This window comes from Trachemys scripta, chromosome 1, assembly GCF_013100865.1.
Source record: "Trachemys scripta elegans isolate TJP31775 chromosome 1, CAS_Tse_1.0, whole genome shotgun sequence".
NCBI lineage: Eukaryota > Metazoa > Chordata > Testudines > Emydidae > Trachemys > Trachemys scripta.
Window position 1 is genome coordinate 230,059,124 of NC_048298.1, and position 22,921 is coordinate 230,082,044.

The window sequence follows — 22,921 nt, forward strand, 5'->3', positions numbered from 1 at the left end:
TAGAGGGGGAAATTCTCAAAGGAGTTACATCAGAGATTAATTTGCCCCAAAGGCTTTAAAGTGGTCTACATGCTTTAACCTCAGTCTTTGCTGCCTTGCTCTTCATGCACTCATTCGCACGTATACAGGGGAGTATAAAATGCCACAAGATCAGAAGGGTAGCCTCTTACACCCTCTTTCCCCAAGTATACACGATTAAAAGGCAGCAAGACAGCAGCGGTTAATTTCCAAAGCATCTGTTCTGAGCGTTACCAGCAAGCGCTCAAGAAGGGCACGCAAAAACCCTCTGATAATGCAGAAAGTCTCTCCAATTAACTGCAATTCCCACACCACCCCCTTTGCAAACAATTTTGCTGCATTATTTTCCTGCCCCCGTAACCAACTCCAGAGAAAAATGTCAAACACAATCTCTTACAGTGGCATTATTTTAAGCCCTTTCTCTACACATTTTTCTTAGTCTCCCACCCACTGGTATTGTAATCACTATGTTGTCTATGCCCGGTCCTGCTCAGAGCAGGTAGTGCAACAGTGGGAGATTTCAATAAAAGTGCTAATATAGACAGGGCCCTATATAGCAAAGCTTCACCACCCCCTCCCACAACTTTTCCTGCAGAACAGTTTTCCCAGAGAGCAGGGGAGCTGGAACAATGTGTATAGTGGGGGTGCTGAGAGCCATTGAACCAAACCGTAAACTGTATATAATGGAAACCACTTCAAGCCAGGGGGAGCTGCAGCACCCCCCGCACCCCTAGTTTCAGCGCCTATGCCGGAGAGGCAGGCTGGGCAGTAACTCCTCTTGCTGACTGCACAGGGCCATGCAACAGTTGGAGGCTTGTACTACACTCTGCTAAGGAGGTTCAGGGCAAGCAGCCTGCTATCCCTAGCGATGGGGAGACACGAACCAGATCGGGGTAAGGAAGAGAGGCGGGGGGACTCTCTGGCCCAGCCACTGAGAGCATATCGGGGGTGGCGTGGCAGACCCGGGCCCCCTGTTCAATGCTGGGAGGGAGCCGGCCGGCTCAGGGTCACCCCATTAAGTCGAAGGGCAGACACCGGCACTCACCTGCCTCCAGCCTGTCAGACCGAGGCTGCAGCCTCCCCAGCATCAGCGTCCCGCGCGGGGCTCGCGCCCTCCAGGGGGCAGGAGAGCGGCAGCCGGGCTCGCCCCGCCGGCGGTGGGAGTCGCGCCGGGACCGGCCCAGGGGAGCTCGCCGCGCTGGAGCCTGAGAACTGCCCCGCCCGCGCAGCGGGGCCAAGGAGGAAGCGGAGCGGGCGCTGCCAGGGAAGAGGAGTCCCCGGGGAGGGGTGTGGGCGGGGAGGCGGCGGCAATCACCGCAGCGGGAGCAAAGGCTGCAGAATTGGGGCTCCAGCCTCCCCTGGAAGGAGCGCGGGGGAAGCCGCTTCCCTCTGTGCGAGCCAAACCCGGCACCGGCCCTGCAGCCACGTTACTTTGAAAAGCGGCGGGGGATGGGGAGCGTCTGGCAGCCCCAGTCCCCGTGTACCCAGCTAGCCTGGGCCCAAAGTCCAGTGGGAATGTTGGCAGCGCGGGATTTTACCCTCTCCGCTAATCCTGGCAACGGGAGAGTCCAAGCCAGGGACTCGAAGCAGCCCGACCGTTTTAAAGGAAAGGGCTAGTTCCGAGCTGGTGCTTTTGCACTCTGAGTTCTGGCTTGTTTAACATGTCTTTAGGGTGCAACGGTGTGGAAAAGTAAGAATGACATGACCTCGCCCTCTCCCTTGGAAGCCTACCCTTATAGGTTGAAAGTTTTTCCTAATATCTAACCTAAAACTTCCTTGCTGCAGATTAAACCCAGGTTCTTGTCTTGCCTTCAATCATGCTTGAGGCTCTCTTTGTGATTAATCTGCTGAGTTAGAGAGTGTTTTGTAGTTGCTGTTGGTTGGGTGCTTTGGGCAGGTAGCTGCAGTTGGTATTTGCCATTAGAGACAGATCAGTCTAAAACAGCGGTCTGCAATGTTTGGCACGTGGCTCGCCAGGGTAAGCACCCTGGCGGGCCGGGCTACTTTATTTACCTGCTGACGCGGCAGGTTCGGCCAATCACGGCCCCCACTGGCCACGGTTTGCCGTCCTGAGCCAATGGGGGCTGCGGGAAGCCATGGCCAGCACATCCCTCGCCAGCGCCGCTTCCCGTCACCCCCATTGGCTCAGGACGGCGAACCGTGGCCAGTGGGGGCCGCGAGCGGCCGAACCTGCCGCGTCAGCAGGTAAATAAAGTGGCCCGGCCCACCAGGGTGCTTACCCTGGCGAGCCGCGTGCCAGAGGTTGCCAACCCCTGGTCTAAAACTAGGTGACTGGGCAACAAAATGGCAGATTAAATTCAATGTTGATAAATGCAAAGTCATGCACATTGGAAAACATAATCCCAACTATGCATATAAAATGATGGGGTCTAAATTAGCTGATACCACTCAAGAAAGATCTTGGATTCATTATGGATAGTTCTCTGAAAACATCCACTCAATGTGCAGCGGCAGTCAAAAAAGCGAACAGAATGTTGGGTATCATCAAGAAAGGATAGGTAATAAGACAGAAAATACGTTGCCGCTATATAAATCCGTGGTACACCCACATTTAAATACTGTGTGCAGATCTGGTCTCCCAATCTCAAAAAAAGATATATTGGAATTGGAAAAGGTTCCAAAAAGGGCAACAAAAATTATTAGGGGTGTGGAACAGCTTCCATATGAGGAGAGATTAATAAAACTGGGACTTTTCAGGTTGGAAAAGAGACGACGAAGGGAGGATATGATGGAGGTCTATAAAATCATGACCGGTGTGGAGAAAGTAAATAAGGAAGTGTTATTTACTCCTCATAACAAGAATAAGGGGTCACCAAATGAAATTAATAGACAGCAAGTTTAAACAAACAAAAGGAAGTATTTCTTTACACAAGGCACAGTCAACCTATGGAACTTTTGCCACCCAGAGGATGTTGTGAAGACCAAAACTATACCAGGGTTCAAAAAAGAACTATATAAATTCATGGAGGATAGGTCCATCAATGACTATTACCCAGGATGGGCAGGGATGGTGTCCTTAGCCTTTGTTTGCCAGAAGCTGGGAATGGGCGACAGGGAATAGATCACTTGATGACTGCCAGTTTTCTTCATTCCCTCTGAAGCACCTGGCCTTGGCCATTGGCGGAAGACAGGATACTAGGCTAGATGGACCTTTGGTCTGATCCAGAATGGCTGTTCTTATCTAGAGGCCATACAGTTGGAGTTGCTACAGCCAGGGTAGAGTGGAACCCTTTAGTCACTAAAATATTATTTAAAATTTAATTATAATTTGAGTTGGAGGACTGATTTGCTCAGGGGATTGGTAATAGAATCTGCTTAGTCAAGCTGGAATCTAATTCACTATCAGCTGATGACTGTTCAGTATCTTACTACTCAATTCAGGGTCTAGAAGATAAATATTCATTTAAAGAAAATACTAGTACTGATACCCATATGTGGCAGTTTAACAAAAAAGTCATTGAGAGACCATTTTGGCCCCATGGAAGGTCCATTCAGCTCAGGGTCATTCTTTGGATGGAGGACTTTAGTATCACTTTCCATCAGTTAAGAATCTTTCATCACTTAAAATGTGGTTGTAGTTTGAAAAGTTGTTATATAAAGGACAATGATGGATGGGCCCTGGTTGTCTGTCAATGGCTTCCACATTAAAGTAGCTCTGTTTAAAAGGGAGAAATGTTGGGTTTATTCCTTTTAACTCACAGCCATGCAAACCCCAGCTGGCATATGAAACCCAAACTATAGTCTCTGGCTCACACATCACTCTCCTTTTAGAGAGCCAGTAACTAGAGTGTTTTTAAGAATTGTGTTGACATAGGATACTGAAGTACAGTTCATCTGAATAGGTGAAGTCAAGAGGAAACTTTTGTTGGTTAGAAAAGTAGTGAGGAGTGGCTGGGTGAAATGTAGGGTGTTGGCTTTGACCTTTATAAAGTCTTAAAAGGACTTGGTCTTGGCTTTCTGTGTGACAGAGCAGCAGTTGTGATCAAAGAAGTCTCTTAAGCTACCAGACCTCAGTTTAAATGGGAGGGGGACGAAGTTAAAATATGCTCAGTGATAGGTCCTTGAATCTGGAACTTGCTCAGCCTTGATCTAACTGAAAAAAGAGTTACCTTTCCATAACTTTTGTTCTTCAAGATGTGTTGCATGTGTCATTCTAATATAAGTGTGTGCACGTCAGAGATTTTTCTCTCAACTCAGCATGAATGGCCTCTGGTACCAAATGCCACGGCAGACAAGAATAAAGGACCCTTGTCCCGAGCCATCTCAGTTTCTTCCTACCAGAAAGACTGTGATAGAGAGAGGAAGGAGGGTGTGTCGTGAAATGGACATGTGCAACATATTTCAAAGAACAGCACTTACAGAAAGATAGATAATGTTTTTATTCTTTGAGTGATTGCACATCCATTCCACTGTAAGTGACTCACAAGCAGTTTGAACTGGAGTTGGGCTCAGAGTCCAACTTTAACATGAATTGTAGGAGCACTCTTCTGAATCTGGCATTGTTTCTAGATGGATGAGAGATGACATTGTGAGAGGCAAATATATAGTGCTATGGCCAGGTTGCTGCCCTATAAATATCCAGAAAGGCCACGGAAGCCGCCTGGAGCCTGGTTGGGTGAGCGACCACTTTACTCAGAGATGTAACATCAGCCAATCAGTAGCATAAGCGAATACAGCTGGAAATCCAGGCAGACATCCTCTAGGTCAGGGATGGTCAAACTATGGCCCGGCAGCCACATCCAGCCCTTCAGACGTTTTAACCGGCCCTTGAGCTCCTGCCGGGGACCGGGGTCCAGAGCTTGCTCCACGTGGCTCCTGGAAGCAGCGGCATGTCCCCACTCCGGCTCCTATGTGTAGGGACCGCCAGGGGGCTCTGCACCCTCCCCCCATCTCAAGTGCCGCCCCCGCAGCAGCCATTGGCTGGGAAACTCATTTCTAGCCCCACTCCAGAGCCCTCATCCCCTCCCACACCTCAACCTCCAATTTCATGAGCTTTAATGGCCCGCCATACAATTTCCATACCCAGATGTAGCCCTGCTCTAGGTGGATACTGGGTGTCCCTTTACTTTGCCTGAAACTGTGACAAAGAATTGAGACAAAGACCTGAATGGTCTAGTCCAATCCAGGTAAAAAGCCAAAACTCTTCTAATATCTAGAGTATGGTGCTTTTCTTCCCTTTTACTCAAAAAGGGCTTTGTAAAGATATTCGGTAAATAAAATCACTTGATTCATGTGAAATTTGGAAACAACTTTAGATAGGAATTTAGGGCGAGGTCAAAGGAAAATATTGTCCCTAAAGAAGTGTATAGAAAGGCTCTGATATTAAAGTTCACAGCTCCCCTACTCTCCTGGCTGAGGAACAGCAACCAGAAAAGCCACTTTCATAGACAGGTGTAACAGAGAACAAGTCACTAGGGACTCACGGGGGGACGCATCCACTTTGCTAGCACTAAAGTTAAGCTCCACTGTGGAACCGGGTTATGAACCCATGGGTAAAATCTAAGCAAAACCTTTAGAAATCTGATGGACATAGGGTTTGAAAAAATTAATTGGTTATCCATGGGAGGGTGGAAAGCTGAGACAGCCACCAAATGGAATCTGATGGAAGAGAAGGTTACTCACCCTGTGCAGTAACTGAGGTTCTTCGAGATGGCGTCCCCGAGATGCTCCACTTCAGATGTTGGTGTGTCCCTGCACCTTTGATCAGAGAATTTCAGCAGCAGTGCTCGTCTAGGTTGTGCATGTGCTCTTCCCATCTCGCGCCATTGTCAGTGTCTATCTAGCGCCATGCGACCAGACCCCCCCCCCAGTTCCTTCACCACCACCAAATCCATCGATTGAACTCTGAAATAGAGGGAAAGAGGGTGGGTAGTGGAGCACCCACAGGGACACCATCTCAAAGAACCTCAGTTACTTCACAGGGCGAATAACCTTCTTTTCTTCGAGGATTGTCCCTGTGGGTGCTCCACTTCGGGTGACTGAGGAGCAGTGCCCCCTGGTGGACTGAAGGGGCTTTGGAGTTGCGTGGGTAATTGACGATAGTACATGAAGTCCTACCAATGCGTCCCATCTTGAGCTCTGATCTATCATATAGTGTTTTGTAAATGTGTGTGTGGACACTCAAGTGGCCGCTTTACAAATGTCTATGATCGGTACGTTGTTGAGAAAAGCTACTAAGGTTGAGAATAACCTGGTAGAGTGGGTTTGGATCCCTAGTGGGGGTTGTATGTCATGCTGTTGGTAGCAAAGGTGAATGCATCCAGAAATTCATTTGGACAGTCTCTGCTTGGAAATAGCAGAACCTTTAGATCATTCTGAAGTTGAAATAAAACATCTCAGTGACTTTCTGAAGGTCTTGGTTCTCTCAAGGTAGAATGCTAGTGTGTGTCTGTCATCCAGGGTGTGTAAATATTGAGTCCCATTTGCTTCTATGAGGTTTGGGGAAGAACGAGGGAAGATGGTTTGGTTGGTTCAAGTGGAAATAGGAGGGTATTTTAGGTAAAAATTTAGGGTGAGGTCTTATGGTGACCTTATTTTTGAAAAAGATGTTACATGGTGGGTGCGCCCTGAGGACTCCTAACTCTCCCACTCGTTGGGCAGATGTGATTGCGACTAAGAAGGCCATCTTCATTGACAGAGCATGTTGCTAATGGTTCAATGGGGCCCCAGTAGGGCAGCATAGTACCAAGTTCAAGTCCCAAGGTAGGGTAGGTATTTCAGGGTAGACATTTCTGATGCCCCTAAGAAAATATTTGGCAGTAGGATGGGCACATATCAATATCCCATCTACCTTGTGGTGAAAAGCAGTAATAGCGGCGAGGTGTTCTCTAAGTGAGCTAAGGGATAGGCCGCAGTTCATTAGTTCTAGCGTGTATTCTAAAATCATTGGAAAGGGGGCAATAACAGGTCGTGCTCATTTGCTTTGGCACCAGATGGTGAATCTCTTCCATTTATACAGGTGAGTATTCCATGTGATTGTCCTATTGTTTACTAATAAGTCTTTCACCTGTTCTGAGCAGATCTGTTTGTTGTGCTGGAGCCTAGTAGGAGCCATGCTCTCAGGTGAAGTCTCTGTAGGTTTTGAAGGTAAATCTATCCGGCATCTTGCAAGAGAAGATTCAGCAAGAGTGGAAGAGTACACGGTGCACATACAGTCATCCTCAACAGGTACGGGGTACCAAGTTTCTCTGGGCCATGTGGGAGCTATCAGGATGATTTTGGCCTTGTCGGCTCTTATTTTATGTATTACCTTTGATAGCAGAGGCACGTCCCATTTGAAGAGAAAGGTGTCATCCAAGGAAGGGGGGCCTAACCCTGTTCTCGAGCAGAATTGCAAATATCTGCAATTCTGGGAGGTCACAAAGAGGGCTATGGATGATCTATTTATGTGTAACAGTGTCTCGGTAGGAGACCACTTGCCCTGAATTGTTTGATATTGTAGGTGAGCTCCCCAGCCTATCAAAGAGGCATCAGTTGTGAGAATCATTGAAGGTGAAGTTTGTTTGAAAGTGACTCCCACACACACATTATTGGGTTGCGTCCACCAGTTTAGTGAGTCTTTGATTTTGACTGGCATTACGAGGCCTCTGTTTTGGCTGTGTTTGTGTGGTATGTAGATGGTTCTTAACCAACCCTGAAGGCAGCACATGTGAAGACACGAATGTACCATGAATGTGGTTGCCACCATATGGCCTAATAACTGGAGGCAGGTCTGTGCTGATATCTGTGGGCTGTTCAGTATGGTGGAGATCAGATTGACTATGATGAGAAATCTGATTGGTGATAGTGACGCTGTGGCCTCTAGAGTGTTGAGATGCGGCCTGATGAAGTCCAATTTCTGCACGGATGTCATTGCTGTTTTGTACGCTAAGTTGTAGTCCCAGCCACGAGAGGAGGGTGATTTTTGTGTGTGTAATGTCTATGGCATCTGCCTGGGTGGTGCTTTTAATAGGTAATAGTCCGGACAGGGAAAAATTGTCACTCCATGTTTCTGGAGGTGTGCGGCCACCACCATGAGCACTTTGGAAAACACCCGAAGTGCTGTTGAAAGGCAAAATGGCAGAACCTTGTACTGATAGTGTTCTGTCCCTAGATTAAATCTGAGGAACCTCCTGTGTGCGTGAATCCATGAAAATAGGCATCTTGGAGGTCAAGGGCTAAAAAACAGTCCCCCTGTTCCAGTGCTGGTATTACTGTTGCTAATGTGACCGTCATGAACCATTGGAACCTTACGAATTTATTGAGTTTTCAGAGGTCTAAAAAGTAGGCCTCCATCCGCTGTTCTTTTTCTGGGTTAAGTAGTTGTGGGAGTAAAAACCCTTCCCTCTGTGTTATGATGGTACCTGTTCCACAGCACCCAGATGTAGGAGGTGGTTTACTTTTTTCTGTAGAAGGTGTTCATGAGAGGGGTCCCTGAAAAGGGAGGGTGGATGTGTGGGATGAAGATGAATGGCATATAACCTGAATGGATTATTTTTAGAACCTATTTGTCCGTGGTGATGGATTGCTACGCTGTGTTGAAAGGGTTCAAGCGGTATCCAAGATAGGGGATGGTTAGTGATGGTGTCAGCACTGAAGAATAGGGGAGGTCTTTCAGGCCCTCAAGCAAACCCTCAAAATTGTTTTGCAGAGGGCTGGCGGGACGTTGATTGAGTTGGAGATTGGTGATGCTTTAGAGGCCTCTGTCTTTGCCTTTGCGTGTTGTAGTACCTCTTTTGTGAGGTGTACAGGACAGACCTAGCACACTGAGTGGGATAGTTTTTACCCTGTTTTCTTTTTTGTGCAGGTGTGAATGTAACCAGGGAGCGAAGCGTCACCCTCAAGTCTTTCAGGGTATGAAGGGACTCATTTTTTGCCATGAAAAACTTCTGGCCATCCAAGGGAAGGTCCTCCATGATGGATTGTACCTCCCATGGGAAGCCAGACAGGTGGAGCCACAAAGCCCAGAGCATAACTATGGCAGTAGCCATGGAATGTGCCGCTGTATCAGTCGCATCTAGAGATGCCGGTAAGGTGGTTCTGGATAGGAGTTAGCCTTTCAAAATGATGGACTTAAATTGGTCTCTTTTGTCCTCCAGTATGATGTCAATAAATTCAGCAAGTTTTGAATAAATTTGTATGTTCGTATTTAACCATTAGGGCAGTGTGACTGGCAATCTGGAACTGAAGAGTGGCAGATGAATAGGCCTTGTGGCCAAAGAGGTCCAGACATTTCCACCCTTTGTCATATAGGGTGGATCTGGCTCGTTGTCTGCCTCGTTGGTTGACAGCACTGACTACTGGAAAGTTCAGTGTGGAGTGAGAAAATAAGAAATCTAGTCCTTTAGAGGGAACGTATTTCTTTTTATCCACTCTCTTGCAGGGGGACAGTATCATAGCCGGAGTCTGCCATATGTTTTTGGCCAGCTCCATGAGTGTGTCATTTATGGGAAGTGCAATTTTTGATGAGGATGTATGGAGAATGTTCATTAATTTGTGCTTGGACTCTGGGACCTCCTCTAGAGGGATCTCCAGGGGATCAGGTATTATGGCCTCCTTTGGGGACAAGGAAGAAATGTTGGTTGTTCGTGTTATGTCCTGTTCCCAGGCCTCCTCCTGTTCTTCAAAGCTTTCCTAAGGGGGCTCTGAAGGTACAGTAACTGAGTGTGGTGTGGGAGATCTAAATCTCTCCCTGTATAGGCTCAAGGGCCTGGGGTACTGTTGCCTGTATGCCCCCCACCCCAGGGGTCCCAGTAGGGCCACTGAGTGGGGAATGGTATAGGCGGTGGCATCCATGGGAGGGCCATACCAGGTCTGGGTGTCAGCCCTGTGGTGATTTTTAGGCTGTACAGGTGGACCCAGCACTGCAGTAGATTGAATGGGAGAGGAGTGGTGATATGAGAAGGCACCCCCCCCTTCTCTTCACTATCTTCTTCCTTGAAAGAGAATGGTGGGGGCAGAGGTGAAGTGGGCTGACATGGTGCTGATATGGCATGCTAGAGAAACATTGGTGCCAAAGAGGTGATTTCAGCATAGATGAGACATGAAGGTCCGCACGATGTAGGAAAAGGTGCAGTGCCGCTGGTTTCAGTACCAAGGTGGTCGGTGCCAATGGTGCTGTTGTAGTCGCGGTTGTTAGTGCTGGCCTTGGAGTGCTTTGTGCTATTGGGACAGGAGATGATGCCTTAACGTACATGGAGCTTTTCAGTGTCGCATCTTTAGGAAGCTTTGTTGGTGTTGTAGTGGAGGACGTAAGTTTCTGTTTGCTCCTCGGCTCCGAGCCTGCCCACTTAGGGTCACTGGCTTTCATGGCACGTGTGGTACCGGAAGATCCTTATGCCTCATAAGTACTTAGCTGTGGTGTGGTTGGTACTGAGGATGAGGAGCAGGCTCGAGACTGTTCTTTTTGTTGGCTCCATGAGAGGAGAAGTCAAAGCCCTTTTCCTCACTACCTTTTTGGAGGAGTGAGCCTTCTGCTGTGAGGCAGGTGAAGTCTCTGGGGAACATTGTCCAAGGGGATTGGAGGGGGTGTCTGCAGACCTGGATCAGATGCTGGGCGCATAGATGTCTCCATTAACCGAAGTTTGAGACACAGATCTCTGTCCTTCAGATTGGTGCAGTGAGAGGATTTTTGAGGAACGCGTGTCTCTCCTAGACACCAGACACAGAGTGCCTGTCCAAGACTGGGATCACCTCTCGGCAGGAAAGGCAACACTTGAAGCCCAGTGAACTGGGCATGGCTCAAGTCATAGCGGTTCAACCCTAACGATGAACACTAACTAAGCTAAGGGGTATTCAAACTTGGAGTAAAAAGGGGGAAGGAAATTAAAAATAAATAAATAAATGGGGAGAAAAGGATAAGTAAATATAACTAGGGTACTAAAGACTACTCAACTATTTTAACACTAAGTATAGCTATCAATCTTAACACTGCTGGGAGCTCTGTCTCAGGCAGAGGACAGCTGAGAAGGAACTGAGCAGGGACTGGTCATGTGGCACTAGATAGGCGCTGACAACAGCGCAAGACAGGGAGAGCACATGCACCCAAATGAGCACTGCTGCTGAAATTCTCTGATCAAAAGGTGCAGGGACACACCAACACCGGAAGTGAAGCACTCACAGGAGAACTAACAGCTAATCTTTGCTATTTCAGAAACATAAGATAGTCTGAGATATGGCAAATCAGAGCTTGACCTGGGAGGATGCCTATTTGTATGAATCAGATAGAGAATCTCTTCCATTTAATAAGGTAGGTCAGTGGTTCTCAATCCGCAGCCCAATCGGCACACAGCTACAGCCCACGTGACATCCTCAGGGCCATACAGGTACTATATATATATATTAGTGTGGATGCAGCCCATGTAATACATAGGCAGCTGCATGTACAGCCCACATGGTAAAGAAACCACGCTGTCAGGTAGAGGACCAGAGAGTTGGGATGAAGGAGGAGGACATAGTCCTGGGAGATCACATCCGTATCTCCTCAGAGCAACAACAGATCTGACCGATAGAGCTAATAGAGTCAAAAATCAAAACTGATGAGGCCATGCTGGAGCTATTAGAATAAGGTGAATGGAATCTTGCTTGACTTTGGATAAGACTATAGGCAGGAAGGGAACTGGAGGTGTCATAGAAATTTCTGTCCGTTCCAGCTGAGGAATAAGGAGAGACGGACACAGCTAGCCAACCAAGGAGCCCCGGGAGGGGCGATCCATTTATTTCAATTGCAATTGGGTTCGAGCTCATAAGTCAGCAAGAACAAAGAAAACACTTACACCAAAGCATTATATGCAGTTGCTTATGATAATCTATCGCTCTATGATTGGCCAAAATTTGCCATCATTACCATACATAATTAGCAAGCTACATGTATCTGTCCCTCTTATAACCCCTTATTGTTCATCTACTTACCCCCTCCTCCTTGCTTATTTTGCAAACCAAGCAGTTTATCTACAGGACGCAGGCACAGAAAAGTCCATTGTCTCCAGGTTTGGAGTTTGGCTACATTTCCTCTTGAAGGAACTTCCTGAGTTAAGACAACCTATAGCCGATGTTTTCCCTTCTTCTTTCTCCCATGTGTACATGACAAATTTGCCCCCTGGCAGTTAAGCAGAATAATTTTATATCAGAGGGAAGGCATAAACAGGCTTTTGACCAGGGAAAGAGGAAAGCATGTCCATGAACCCAGGCAGTGACCCATGCAAGAACAAAAATATGACATTTTTGTTTTCTCTTGTTGCAAACAGATCCATCTAGGAAGTTCCCTACTGCTGGAAAATGGACCTAGACACATCCAGTCAAAGAGATCTCTCCTGGTGACCTGTGAATGAATGAACTCCCTCACAAATATTCATAAGTTCTGTCCACCAGTCCAGGAAGGACAAAACCTGAGCTGGTACTTGAACCATCTTGTCCATGTGATGATGGGCCAGTAGTACACCGAGACTATCCAATGCTCTAGATCTCTGAGGGGTAGAAAGACATGCTGCACCACATAAATCAGTGGTTCCCAAACTGTGATGTGCACCCACCCCCGGGCAGGGCTGGAGCAGCCCCCACAGGGGTGGGGAGGGTAGTACCACACTTCCAGCCCTGCTCTGCCCCCAGACCAGCTCTGCTTTTAGGCCCAGCTCTGCCCTCATTCCCTCCCGACCCACAGACCAGCTCCGACCCAAGCCACAGCTCCATTCCTCCCACCGGGCTCTCCTCTCATTCCCTCTCTGCCCCCAGACCAGTTCCACGCCCCAGCTGCAGCTCCACTCTGCTCCCTTCTCTGCCCTTATTCCCTCCCCACCCCCCAGACCCGCTCTGACCCCTGCTGGGCTCTGCCCTCATTCTCTCTCTGCCCCCAGACCAGCTCTGAACCCAGCTGCAGCTCTATTCCAGTCCCTGCTTCACCCCCAGGCTGGCTCCGCCCCCAGCTGCAGCTCCACTCCACCCTCTGCTCTGCCTTCATTTCCTGTCTGCCCCAGACCAGCTCCGGCTCTAGCCACAGCTCCTCCCACATCCCCAATTCTGCCCCAGCTCTACCTTCTGGGATATTGTTTTCTTTTGGGGAAAGACAGGGAGTGTTTAAAAATCAGTCATAACAAGAAACTAGCTCCATCCTTTACTGTGGAGTCCCTATTGCCACATCAAAAGATGAGTCAAGAAAGCAGTTCTGCTGAGTAAGGAGTAATTGTTTTTTACATAGTCACTTTTCTGGCCATACATTTAAAAAGAAAGTTATTAAAGTGTATAGGAAATAGCCACAATCTTGTCTAAGGGCAGGTGCCCATTGGAATAGCCACATTTAAAATGTTACAGTAGTATAAGTAGATCAGCTAATCCATATTCAGACAATCTTCTCCCCAAAAGGCTTCATGAAGAACTATGCACATGCCAAATTAAGATAGCCTTTTTTACAACAGAAAAATATAAAACGGTGCAAGTTTATTTACTGCTTTGTTCAAGCAAAAACTGGCTTTGCCAATTTAAATTAAGTTTGACAGAAACAACTGCAAAAGTACAATATAACAATAAAAAGAAAAATCACATGAACAGCAATTCCAGAAAACCTTCACTGCTGCTATTTATTCTCTGTTCTGTTTATTTTGCCATTTTCTCTGGATCTGATTGTCCTGCACCTGGGAGCAGAAGAGCTGAGAGAAAGGTAAACTTGAGAAGCACATTGCTCAGCAGCCAAGTTGTGGGGCAACTCTGACAACGAAGAAGATTGTTGCTTTCTTTGTGTTCTATCTATAATTGCAGGGGGATATATTTCATCTGTTGTGAACATATTTGTTCTTCCTCACACCTCAAAAGAAAAAACACTGGGCGTGTCGGTTGCTAACCATTCCCATATAAGAAGGCAGAGGTAGGAAACCTCAGACTAATTTCAGGACCAATCTGATCTTACTGAAATCAGTGGCAAAATTGTTTCATGGAGTTCAGTAGGAGTTAAGATCAGACCTCAAACCACAGAGAGCCAAGGTGGAAGCAAATTACCATATGGTAGAAAGGAAGACCAGCTAGCAATGGAGGTCTTTAGATTGGAACATTATATATCATAACGTTATTTTCAATTTTTCTATTTGACTATTTATAAATGTTAAGTGTATACATTCACAGACTTCTACTTTTTTACCTTCTGAAAGACACAACTCTATTAAAAAAGCCTTACTGACATTGACTTAATGTGTCAGCTAAGGATACATGTTTTTAAACCCAATCCAACCCAAATTACATGTGCCAAGACATAAGAAAAATAAAATATTTTCCTCAACTCATCCAGATAGTAATTTTTTCTCCTTTTGAAAAATGTCCCAAACTCAAAACCCTTCTTGAACTTTCTGGTGCAGGAATCCTTTTCCACATGTTCAGGCAATCACACTTCTTGCCACCACCAGAGTTACTAATTCATTCACTTCCCTTTTATACAATGCCTCTGCTGGGGATCAACTAGAAGTTGTAGAGGTTCATATAAAAGTATTTGTTTAATATATAAGAATATACTTTCCCCAAATGCCCTACTTCTTGAGTAATTAAAGTAGTTGTGAATTAAAGATTTCTCTTCCTCAGATCCTCCAGTATGGATCAATGAGACATTGTATGTAATTCCTTAAGCCCTTGGGGTGCTAGATATCAAGTATATATATTTTTGTTAAACAGCTTTATTCATATTGAGATAGCTTCCCTTTCCATATCATGTTATTAATCCTCATTTAAACCCGTATTTAAAAGCCTTCCCCATGCATTCATGAATGCTTTCTTAAAAAACATCTTTTAAGGCTTGAAAAATCTGATTTCTGAATTAAACATATTTCTATTTCTGTAGCCTTAAGAGGCACCTTACCTGGAGTGGCCCTGTTTGCTGCTGCAGGCCTTGCTGCTATGTAACACTCTATAGCTTGTACTCAGAAGGAAGGGTGCATTAATATTGGGCTGGACTAGTTGGTGAGATGTAGACATCCTAGTTCTGGTATCAGAATTCTGCTACCAAAGTAATCTCTAGACTGTGGGCATTTTATCTGGTGAAAAGCTGAAGCTAAAAGAAGCTGGCTGAGCACAGGCAGAATTTGAACTGTCTCTAGAACAGTGGTCTCCAACCTTTTTAAGCACAAGATCACTTTTCGAGTTTAAGTGCAATCCAGGATCTACCCTTCCCCGAGGCCCAACCCCGCTCACTCCATTCTCCCCCACCCTCACTCACTTTCACTGGGCTGGGGCATAGGGGTTTGGAGTGTGGGAGGGGGGTCCAGTCTGAGCCTGGGGAAGGGGTTTGGGGTACAGAAGGAAGTGAGGGGTGTGAGCTCTGGGAGGGATTTTGGGTGCAGGAGGGGGCTCCGGGCTGGGGTGCAGGAGGAGGTTTGGGGTGTGGGCTCAGGTCTGGGGCAGGGGTTCGGGGGTGCAGGAGGGGGTACAGAGTGCTGGCTCTGGGAGGGGGCTCAAAGCTGGGGTGTGAGCTCCCAGCAGGTGGCACTTACCTTGGGCAGCAGGGCTATCCTGGCCCCACACTGCTCCCGGAAGCTGCCAGCACGTCCCTGTGCTGCAACCCCTGGCGGGGACACCTGACTCTGCACGCTGCCCATCCCTGCAGGCACCACCCCCACAGCTCTCATTGGCTGCACAGTGCTTGCAGGCAGGAGTGGCGTGCGGAGACCCCTGCCTCTGCTCCCCCCTTGCAGGGACTTGGAGCCTGCCTTACCCCTGCTGCGCCACTCGATTTTTAGCGGCCGGATATTGCAATCGACTGGCAGAAGCTCAGTGATCGACTAGTTGATGACCACTGCTCTAGAAGCAGTCAGCAGCAGGAGCTTTCAGGGGAGTGAGAAAAAAATTAATCTGGTAATTAGTCAATTTGCTTTGAAACAACAGAATAAACCCCATTGCTCCACACTGTTCACACGTTAATAAGAGTCTACTTGCAGGAATTGTGAAAAAGATGTTGAAATGGTTTCTGTCTAGCAGGGTGTTATGAATTTCTCCCGCTGAGTTTCTGGAATTATAAAGGTAAGGGGAACAGTGTTTTATATAAGCCACTTCCCTCTGAAAAAGAAAATCAGATGAAGCATGTGACATGGACTAAGGCGAGAGGCACTTTACTGTTAACTGTGGCTCCTGTTAATAGTAAGTGATGTTTAAGTAAAATACCTTCTGTTGGCTTACCCTGAAATGGTGTCCACAGCCTTGAGTAAGCAGAACCAAGTAAACCACAAATCACTGGATTAATTAATCACAAATTAACCAAGAATGGCTGCTGATCAGATAACAATATTTCAAGAATTCCTTTTGAAGAACTTTAGCATGCTTTGTTACACAAACTCAAATACATTTTATAGCATTTCATAAATAGCTGAGAACAAGTTAAATAAAACTTCAACAGATTTAGTATGATTTTATTCATTCTAGAAAACAAATACAATTATGTTCTCAAATTCAAATCTGTAAAAAATTACTATTCTTCAGATTGTTTGCAAATAATAAAATGATTAAGTGAAATATGAAAGCATAACAAACATTACAGTATTTAGTGTGCCTAAATGTCACATACAATATACCAACAAGAAACAGAAATGATAAATAAATGGATTATTTTCATATGTTTATTTCCAAACAAGAATACTATAATCAAATGACAAGAAAACTGCCCTACCACCAAGATCCCACAGTATGGGGAAAGAGAAACCACTGCAAAAAGTTATATAAACATTTAAATCTGGACACATTCGATATTCTTTCCTGTTTTTAGGGGTGAAAAGAGATATGTTATTAAAAAGATTAAAAGGCTGCTGTCAGAAATAGGAGAAACTATAAATACTGTCTTGGTTTAGTTCATTACACAATTTTCACTTAGGAAATGAAGCAAAGTTTAACATGCTTGAATGAAGTAACAGTCTCAAGACTTTTAGAATATACTGTTACAGCATACAATGCTCAGTGAACTAATACTGTCCAAATCCCCTCATCAGAACAAGAATCTCAGCAAGGTTTTAGTTTTTTAAGTTACATTGGTGAATCACAAACTAAAGCCAGGTCAGTTTATCTCTCCCATCTTTTTTTCCTCTCCCCTCCCTTTCATTCTTTGATCTCAGTTTCAGTTCAATGCAGTGATGGTGCCAGTACCAGCCCATAGATCCTGTCAAAGCTCTCTCTTATTTTAATATTGTATTCATTTTTAACGTGCACAAATATAAAGCAACTAAATGCTCCTGGAAACCAGGCCTAAACCCGTCCCAAATTCATGACTAAAGGCCATCTTCTGTTATGTTCCTCCTGCCCATCCATTCCACCTCAGAAATCTTAGTCTCTATGTACAGTCTATACTGCAGTAAGAGTAGCAGTAAGAGGTCCATGTATATAGGGGAGTATTAAATTCTGGTTTGCTGAGTGTTTTCTAAACAAAGGCCAGCCCTGAACATTATTATGGAAGTGTCACATCTAACACTGTTATTTTGAAGCAGTATTCTCTTAATCTGGCTCTAATCAGTTCTGATTAAAAAAGGCAATACCAACAAGTTTCTTAAAATGATCTTGAGCTTTTACTTTGATGGATAGTATAACACCATCAATTAACTGATTTTTCTATGCAGCCACAGAGCATTGTTTCTATTAACATGAATACTTGAAAATTTATGTTTCTTGGGGTGGACCTTTGTATACCATGTACAGTCTTGAGGATACCTCATTTTTTATTACTTAACCTCTCCCTCTTCATGCCCTATGTTACCCACATTAGTCTTATGGAAAAGGATAATCAAATTCCCTTCAGACCCCATCAACAATGCTTTTTAAAATCAGACTGCAGCCTCAGTGTTGAATGGCACAAATTATTCCTTCTCTCTCATATTCTAGAGCTGAGTGCAGAATTCCCAGCCTATTAGCAGCCCAATGAGCAAAAGGATAATACCAAGGTCTGATCCCACAGCCCTTATTCATACCAATAGTCCCATGAGTGGGACTACTCATGCAGCTAAGTACTAGTCAAATAAAGATTGCAGAATCAAGCCTCAAAAATTAAGCCCAGGTCTCCCGAACAGAAGACTAGAGAATTGTTGCTAGAGAGCAAGGCTAAACTAAAGCATTTTTGTTATAAAAATATATATGTTACAAACAATTGTTTTTGCACATTATTCCTCAAAATACTTTTTTGAAATTTTTTTTAAGAACGCTTTGTTTTACTATAAAAAGTTTTGATATGTGCTATGCATACCAGTAGATTTTAGAGGAAATGAGCGGCATTTGAAAGCCACCACAAGTGATGTATGTATGTGTATGTATATAACACATACCAGAGTAAACCATTAGAATGACCAATCCTCCCTGCCCCCAAAGAAATGACTGACTACATAAAACATTTTCAAAAGGTTTCCCTATGTTACTATGGTCACAAGGGTGAAGAAGTCTCCATAAAAATTAAGGGAAAGGGGCAAATGGAAAATCATTGGAAATAAAATAACAGAATTATTTTTCACTGTTTCCAGACATAGAAATGGTAATAAACCCAGACAGGTTATAGCAGGGAGAAAGTTTTACCTAGGTTTTACAATTCATATTAAATCCATGTATAGTGATAGGTTTATAAAATGATTTGGAAGAGTTGAATAAAACCTGTCAAGCCTGCACCTCACATCTGAAGAGTGCAAGAATCTGACATGGATTAACAAATGTAACCTAGCCCCTAAGATTTGTATTAGTTTTCTCTTAAATTTTAAGCAAATTAATTTAAAATACAGATATCTTTACAAATAACATTTATCTACATTAATAAACTTTAATAAGAGGTTAGCACAATTGTAATATGTTCAATAATTAAATACTCCTTCCAATCATAGTATGTATATATTTGTAACAGACACTCATACTAATTTTCATAGATGGGTATTAGATTTACTAGCTTTGAAATAAAAATGAATAAAACCTGATGTTAATCCCAAGAATATCAAAATGCAAAACTAAGGAATTAAGAGAAGAATATGCCTCATCTTGAAGAGAAGGCTTGGCATGTGCTTTCAAATGTAAACACAACATACCTTGGCAAAAATACAACCAACTTAAAAAAAAAAAATCTGCATCCAAATATCTGTTGTAAGTTTTGTATTGTTACACTCTTCTTCATTTTCCCTACTACAGTATACATTTTTAATAGGGGAACATACAAACTTTTTCCTTTGCACACTATCAATGTAAAGATGCAGCTGTGTGCATTTCTCCTTCTGTTTCCTGAAATGGCCCATTGTGATATGGCACTAAATAATAAAGGTAAGCTGTATCAAAAAATACAGAACATCAAGACTGATTTCTTTCCATTGACCAAAATAAAAGAATTTCAGAGTACGTGTTCTCTTACATTGGTATATTAACGTATATTTAACGTAATTTAGCAGTCAGTGGGGAAAAACAATCGTTTAACAAACCCTGAGTTCAATTTTAAACCTGCAGCTTTCTAGAGGATGTGCTGATTCTTTTCATGTCATCCTGAGAAGTGTCAGAAGTCCCTGAATGTAGAATTCCTACAAGAGAAGAAAAAGTGTGAAGTCAAATTGGTCTTATATTCACATAATATAGAAGAAACCCATTCAGAGGTTTATATGTGTAAAACGTAAGTGCTTAATCCTGCAAGCTTTCTTTGTGTGTAACTCCCTTTCACTTCAACAGGGATTCCATGCACCGAGGATTTGCAGGATTAGGCACTAATAGCCCAATTTTCAGAAGTAATGAGCACCCAAAATGCCCACTGAAGTCAAAGGCAACTTTGGGCTCCTTCCACTATCCCTGAAAAATCAGGCTACAAGTGCCTTTCCTACTTCCTGAGCACGACAGTAGGTACACAGCATTTGGGTTCACTTTACAGAAACAGAAAAGTACTATTTTACAGACAGTGGAAACTCATGAGATAAATGCACTAAATATTATGAAACCAAGATATCAGGAAAGGAGTGAAGAAGATGAAGAAAGTAAGAGGGAGAAGACAATTATTGTCGGATTTACTTCTGATGTCACAATCCCACTGAAACAGAAAGATGTTAATTGGCTGACTTAGTCTCCAACCAAATCACAGTCCAATGACTTGATTTGTTTTTTGTGAGAGGCAGAGGAGCAGGAAGGCAGGAGGAATGAAAGAACAGTACTGGTAATGTCAGCATTGGTGTGGGCTCACAAAATATTTTAGGTATCATAGAACCAGATATTAGCTATGAAAAAGGCCTCTCCTTCCAATGGTGAATTGAGTCTATCTTGTCCAATGATTTATCCAGTTATCAATGATTCAGGTGATAAATGTGATACCATCACTTCTGTTGAAGAACTCTCTCATAGTATAGTAAGATCTTACAGGAAGAAAATAGTTGTATTAACTCCTAATTGTACCTGTTTGAACCGTCCTAAGCAATTTTTCTATTTTGCTGGTTTTAACAACCTTAAAATATTTTTTGTTATTAATTTGGTCAAGATACACATTTTACATTATTTTTTCTTCTTTCAATCTAGTCTCTTACATTACTGTGGCTGAGTTCGCTCCAGTTTGTCTAAGTTGTCAAAAAACTGGGCAAGGAACAATGATCTGAAGGGTAATTACCACCTTGAACATTCAGTCCAAAAAAAACCAAACAAAAGGAAAGAAGAAAAACCTGAAAAACAACAGCTCAGGAAGTACATTCCTTTGGGAATTAAGGAGTTTGTATACACACCCTTTTGTTTAACTAAAACAAATAAAAAAAAAAAACCAATTTAGTTAAACCTGTAGAAACTCTTAAGTGGACAAACTTAAATTGGTTTATCTGTGATTTATAGCAATTTAAATTAATTCAGTAAATTAAACCAGTAGAACTTCTATTTGTAGACGACACAAAGAAAAAATGGTTACTCACCTTCTCGTAACTGTTGTTCTGCGAGATGTGTTGTTCATGTCCATTCCAATCAGGTGTGTGCGTGTGCACATGCATGGCAGCTGGAAGATTTTTCCCATAGCAGCATCTGTTAGGTCGACCTGGGTGCCCCCTGGAGTCGTGTCTCCATGGCGCTCAATATATAGCCCTGCCGACCCACCACCCCTTCAGTTTCTTCTTGCCGGCTACTCCGACAGAAGGGTAAGAGGGTGAGTATTGGAATGGACATGAACAACACATCTCGAAGAACAACAGTTACGAGAAGGTGAGTAACCACTTTTTCTTCTTCGAGTGCTTGTTCATGTCAATTCCAATCAGGTGACACACAAGCCCAAGTTCAGGAGGTGGGGTCGGAATCGTCCACTGATTGGAGCACTGCTCTTCCAAAGGCCACATCGTCTCTGGCCTGCTGGGTGATTGCATAGTGTGTGCTGAAAGTATGTATAGGGTTACCATCCGTCCGGGTTTCCCCGGACATGTCCGGCTTTTTCAGCTTTAAATGGCCGTCCGGGGGGAGATTTCTAATCAAGTAGAAATGTCCGGGATTTCCCCCTTCCCCTCATGCAGAGTGCGGCACGGCTGATTGGATGCCTGCCCTGATTGAAAGCCGCTCGCAGCCACTAGGGCCTCTAGCAGCCAGAGTCCCACCCCCTTCCTCCTCCCCCACAGAGCAGTGCGGCAGTGTTTGAGTCCACGTGGAGCCTGTAGCTCTCCCTCTGCCTGGTAAGTGGGGGGAGCAGGGCAGGCGGCGGGGGGGTGTAGAGGCTGCAGGGGCAGGGCAGGCAGGGGGCGCAGAGGCTGCAGGGCGAGTGGGGAGCAGGGGGCACAGAGGCTGCAGCGGTGGGGGGGTGCAGAGGCTGCAGGGCGAGGAGGAGCAGGGCAGGCAGGGGTATAGAGGCTGCAGGGGCAGAGGGTGCAGGGGCAGGGCAGGCAAGGGGCGCAGAGGCTGCAGGGCGAGTGGGGAGCAGGGGGCACAGAGGCTGCAGAGGCGGGGGGGTGCAGAGGCTGCAGGGTGAGGCGGAGTAGGACAGGCAGGGGCATAGGGGCTGCGGGGTGAGTGGGGAGCAGGGAAGCACTTAGCAACCCCCAACCAAGATCAGAGCGGGAGGGAGGAGGGGGAATGCGGGGTGGCCAGAGGAGGGGGCAGAGTTGGGGCAGGGACTTTGGGGAAGGGGTTGGAATGGGGGCGGAGAAGGGGCGGGGAAGGGGCAGAGTTGGGATAGGGCCGGGGCCCCGTGGAGTGTCCTCTTTTTTAAATGTTTGAATATGGTAGCCCTAAGTATGTATGGAGGACCATGTCGCTGCTCTGCAGATTTCCTGGGTGGGAACCTGTGCCAGGAATGCTGTTGAAGAGGCCTGAGCCCTGGTGGAGTGTGCAGTGATTGGAGGCGCAGGTTGTAGCACTCACAGATGCAGGATGTGATCCATGACGAAATCCATTGAGAAGAGACAGGAAGACCGTCCGCCACTGCCATGAATAACTGGACAGACTTTTGGAACGGCTTCGTTCTCCCGATGTAGAAGGCTAGCACTCTGCGGACATCCAATGAGTGAAGCCTCTGGTCCCTGCCGCTTATGTGCGGCTTAGGATAGAACACTAGGAGGAAGATGTCCTGGTTGATGTGAAACTGGGAGACAACCTTCAGGAGGAAAGCTGGGTGAGGCCTGAGCTTAACCTTGTCCTTACAGAACACAATGTAAGTGGGCTATGATGTCAGGCCTTGAGCTCAGACACCCTCCTGGCTGAGGTTATCGCTACCAGAAATGCTACCTTGTATGAGAGAGAGAGTAGGGAGCCCGTCGCCAAAAGTTCAAAGGGCGGTCCCATGAGTCTGGAAGGATTGAGGTTCCAAGCCGGGACAGGCTGTTGGACACATGGGTATAGCCTGTCGAAATCTTTAAGGAAACAGCTGACCATAGGGTTAGCAAAGACCGAGTGGCCCTCTGCGCCTGTGTAGAAGGCAGAGATGGCGGCCAAGTGAACCTTATTGAGGACATGGACAGCCCCTGCTGCTTGAGATGGAGAAGATAGTCGAGTA

At 45.3% G+C, this 22,921-nt stretch overlaps 1 protein-coding gene and 1 long non-coding RNA gene across 7 annotated transcripts in view; one reads left to right on the forward strand and one right to left on the reverse strand.

Annotated features, from left to right (window-relative positions):
* Positions 1-766: 766 nt before the first annotated feature.
* LOC117870697 lies at positions 767-14,271 on the forward strand. Its single transcript, XR_004644023.1, has 3 exons — positions 767-911; positions 7,059-7,206; positions 12,264-14,271. It is a non-coding gene; the product is annotated as an uncharacterized LOC117870697 (long non-coding RNA).
* Positions 14,272-17,341: 3,070 nt separating this feature from the next.
* The window catches only part of TSGA10 (testis specific 10), an 80,305-nt gene continuing 74,725 nt past the window's right edge, over positions 17,342-22,921 (reverse strand). For all 6 annotated transcript variants that reach the window (XM_034757959.1, XM_034757962.1, XM_034757960.1 and 3 more), the window contains one exon: positions 17,342-19,508. In XM_034757959.1, coding sequence (XP_034613850.1) covers positions 19,484-19,508 — 25 coding nt within the window. In that variant the 3' untranslated portion in view covers positions 17,342-19,483. The remainder of the gene's footprint in view (positions 19,509-22,921) is intronic.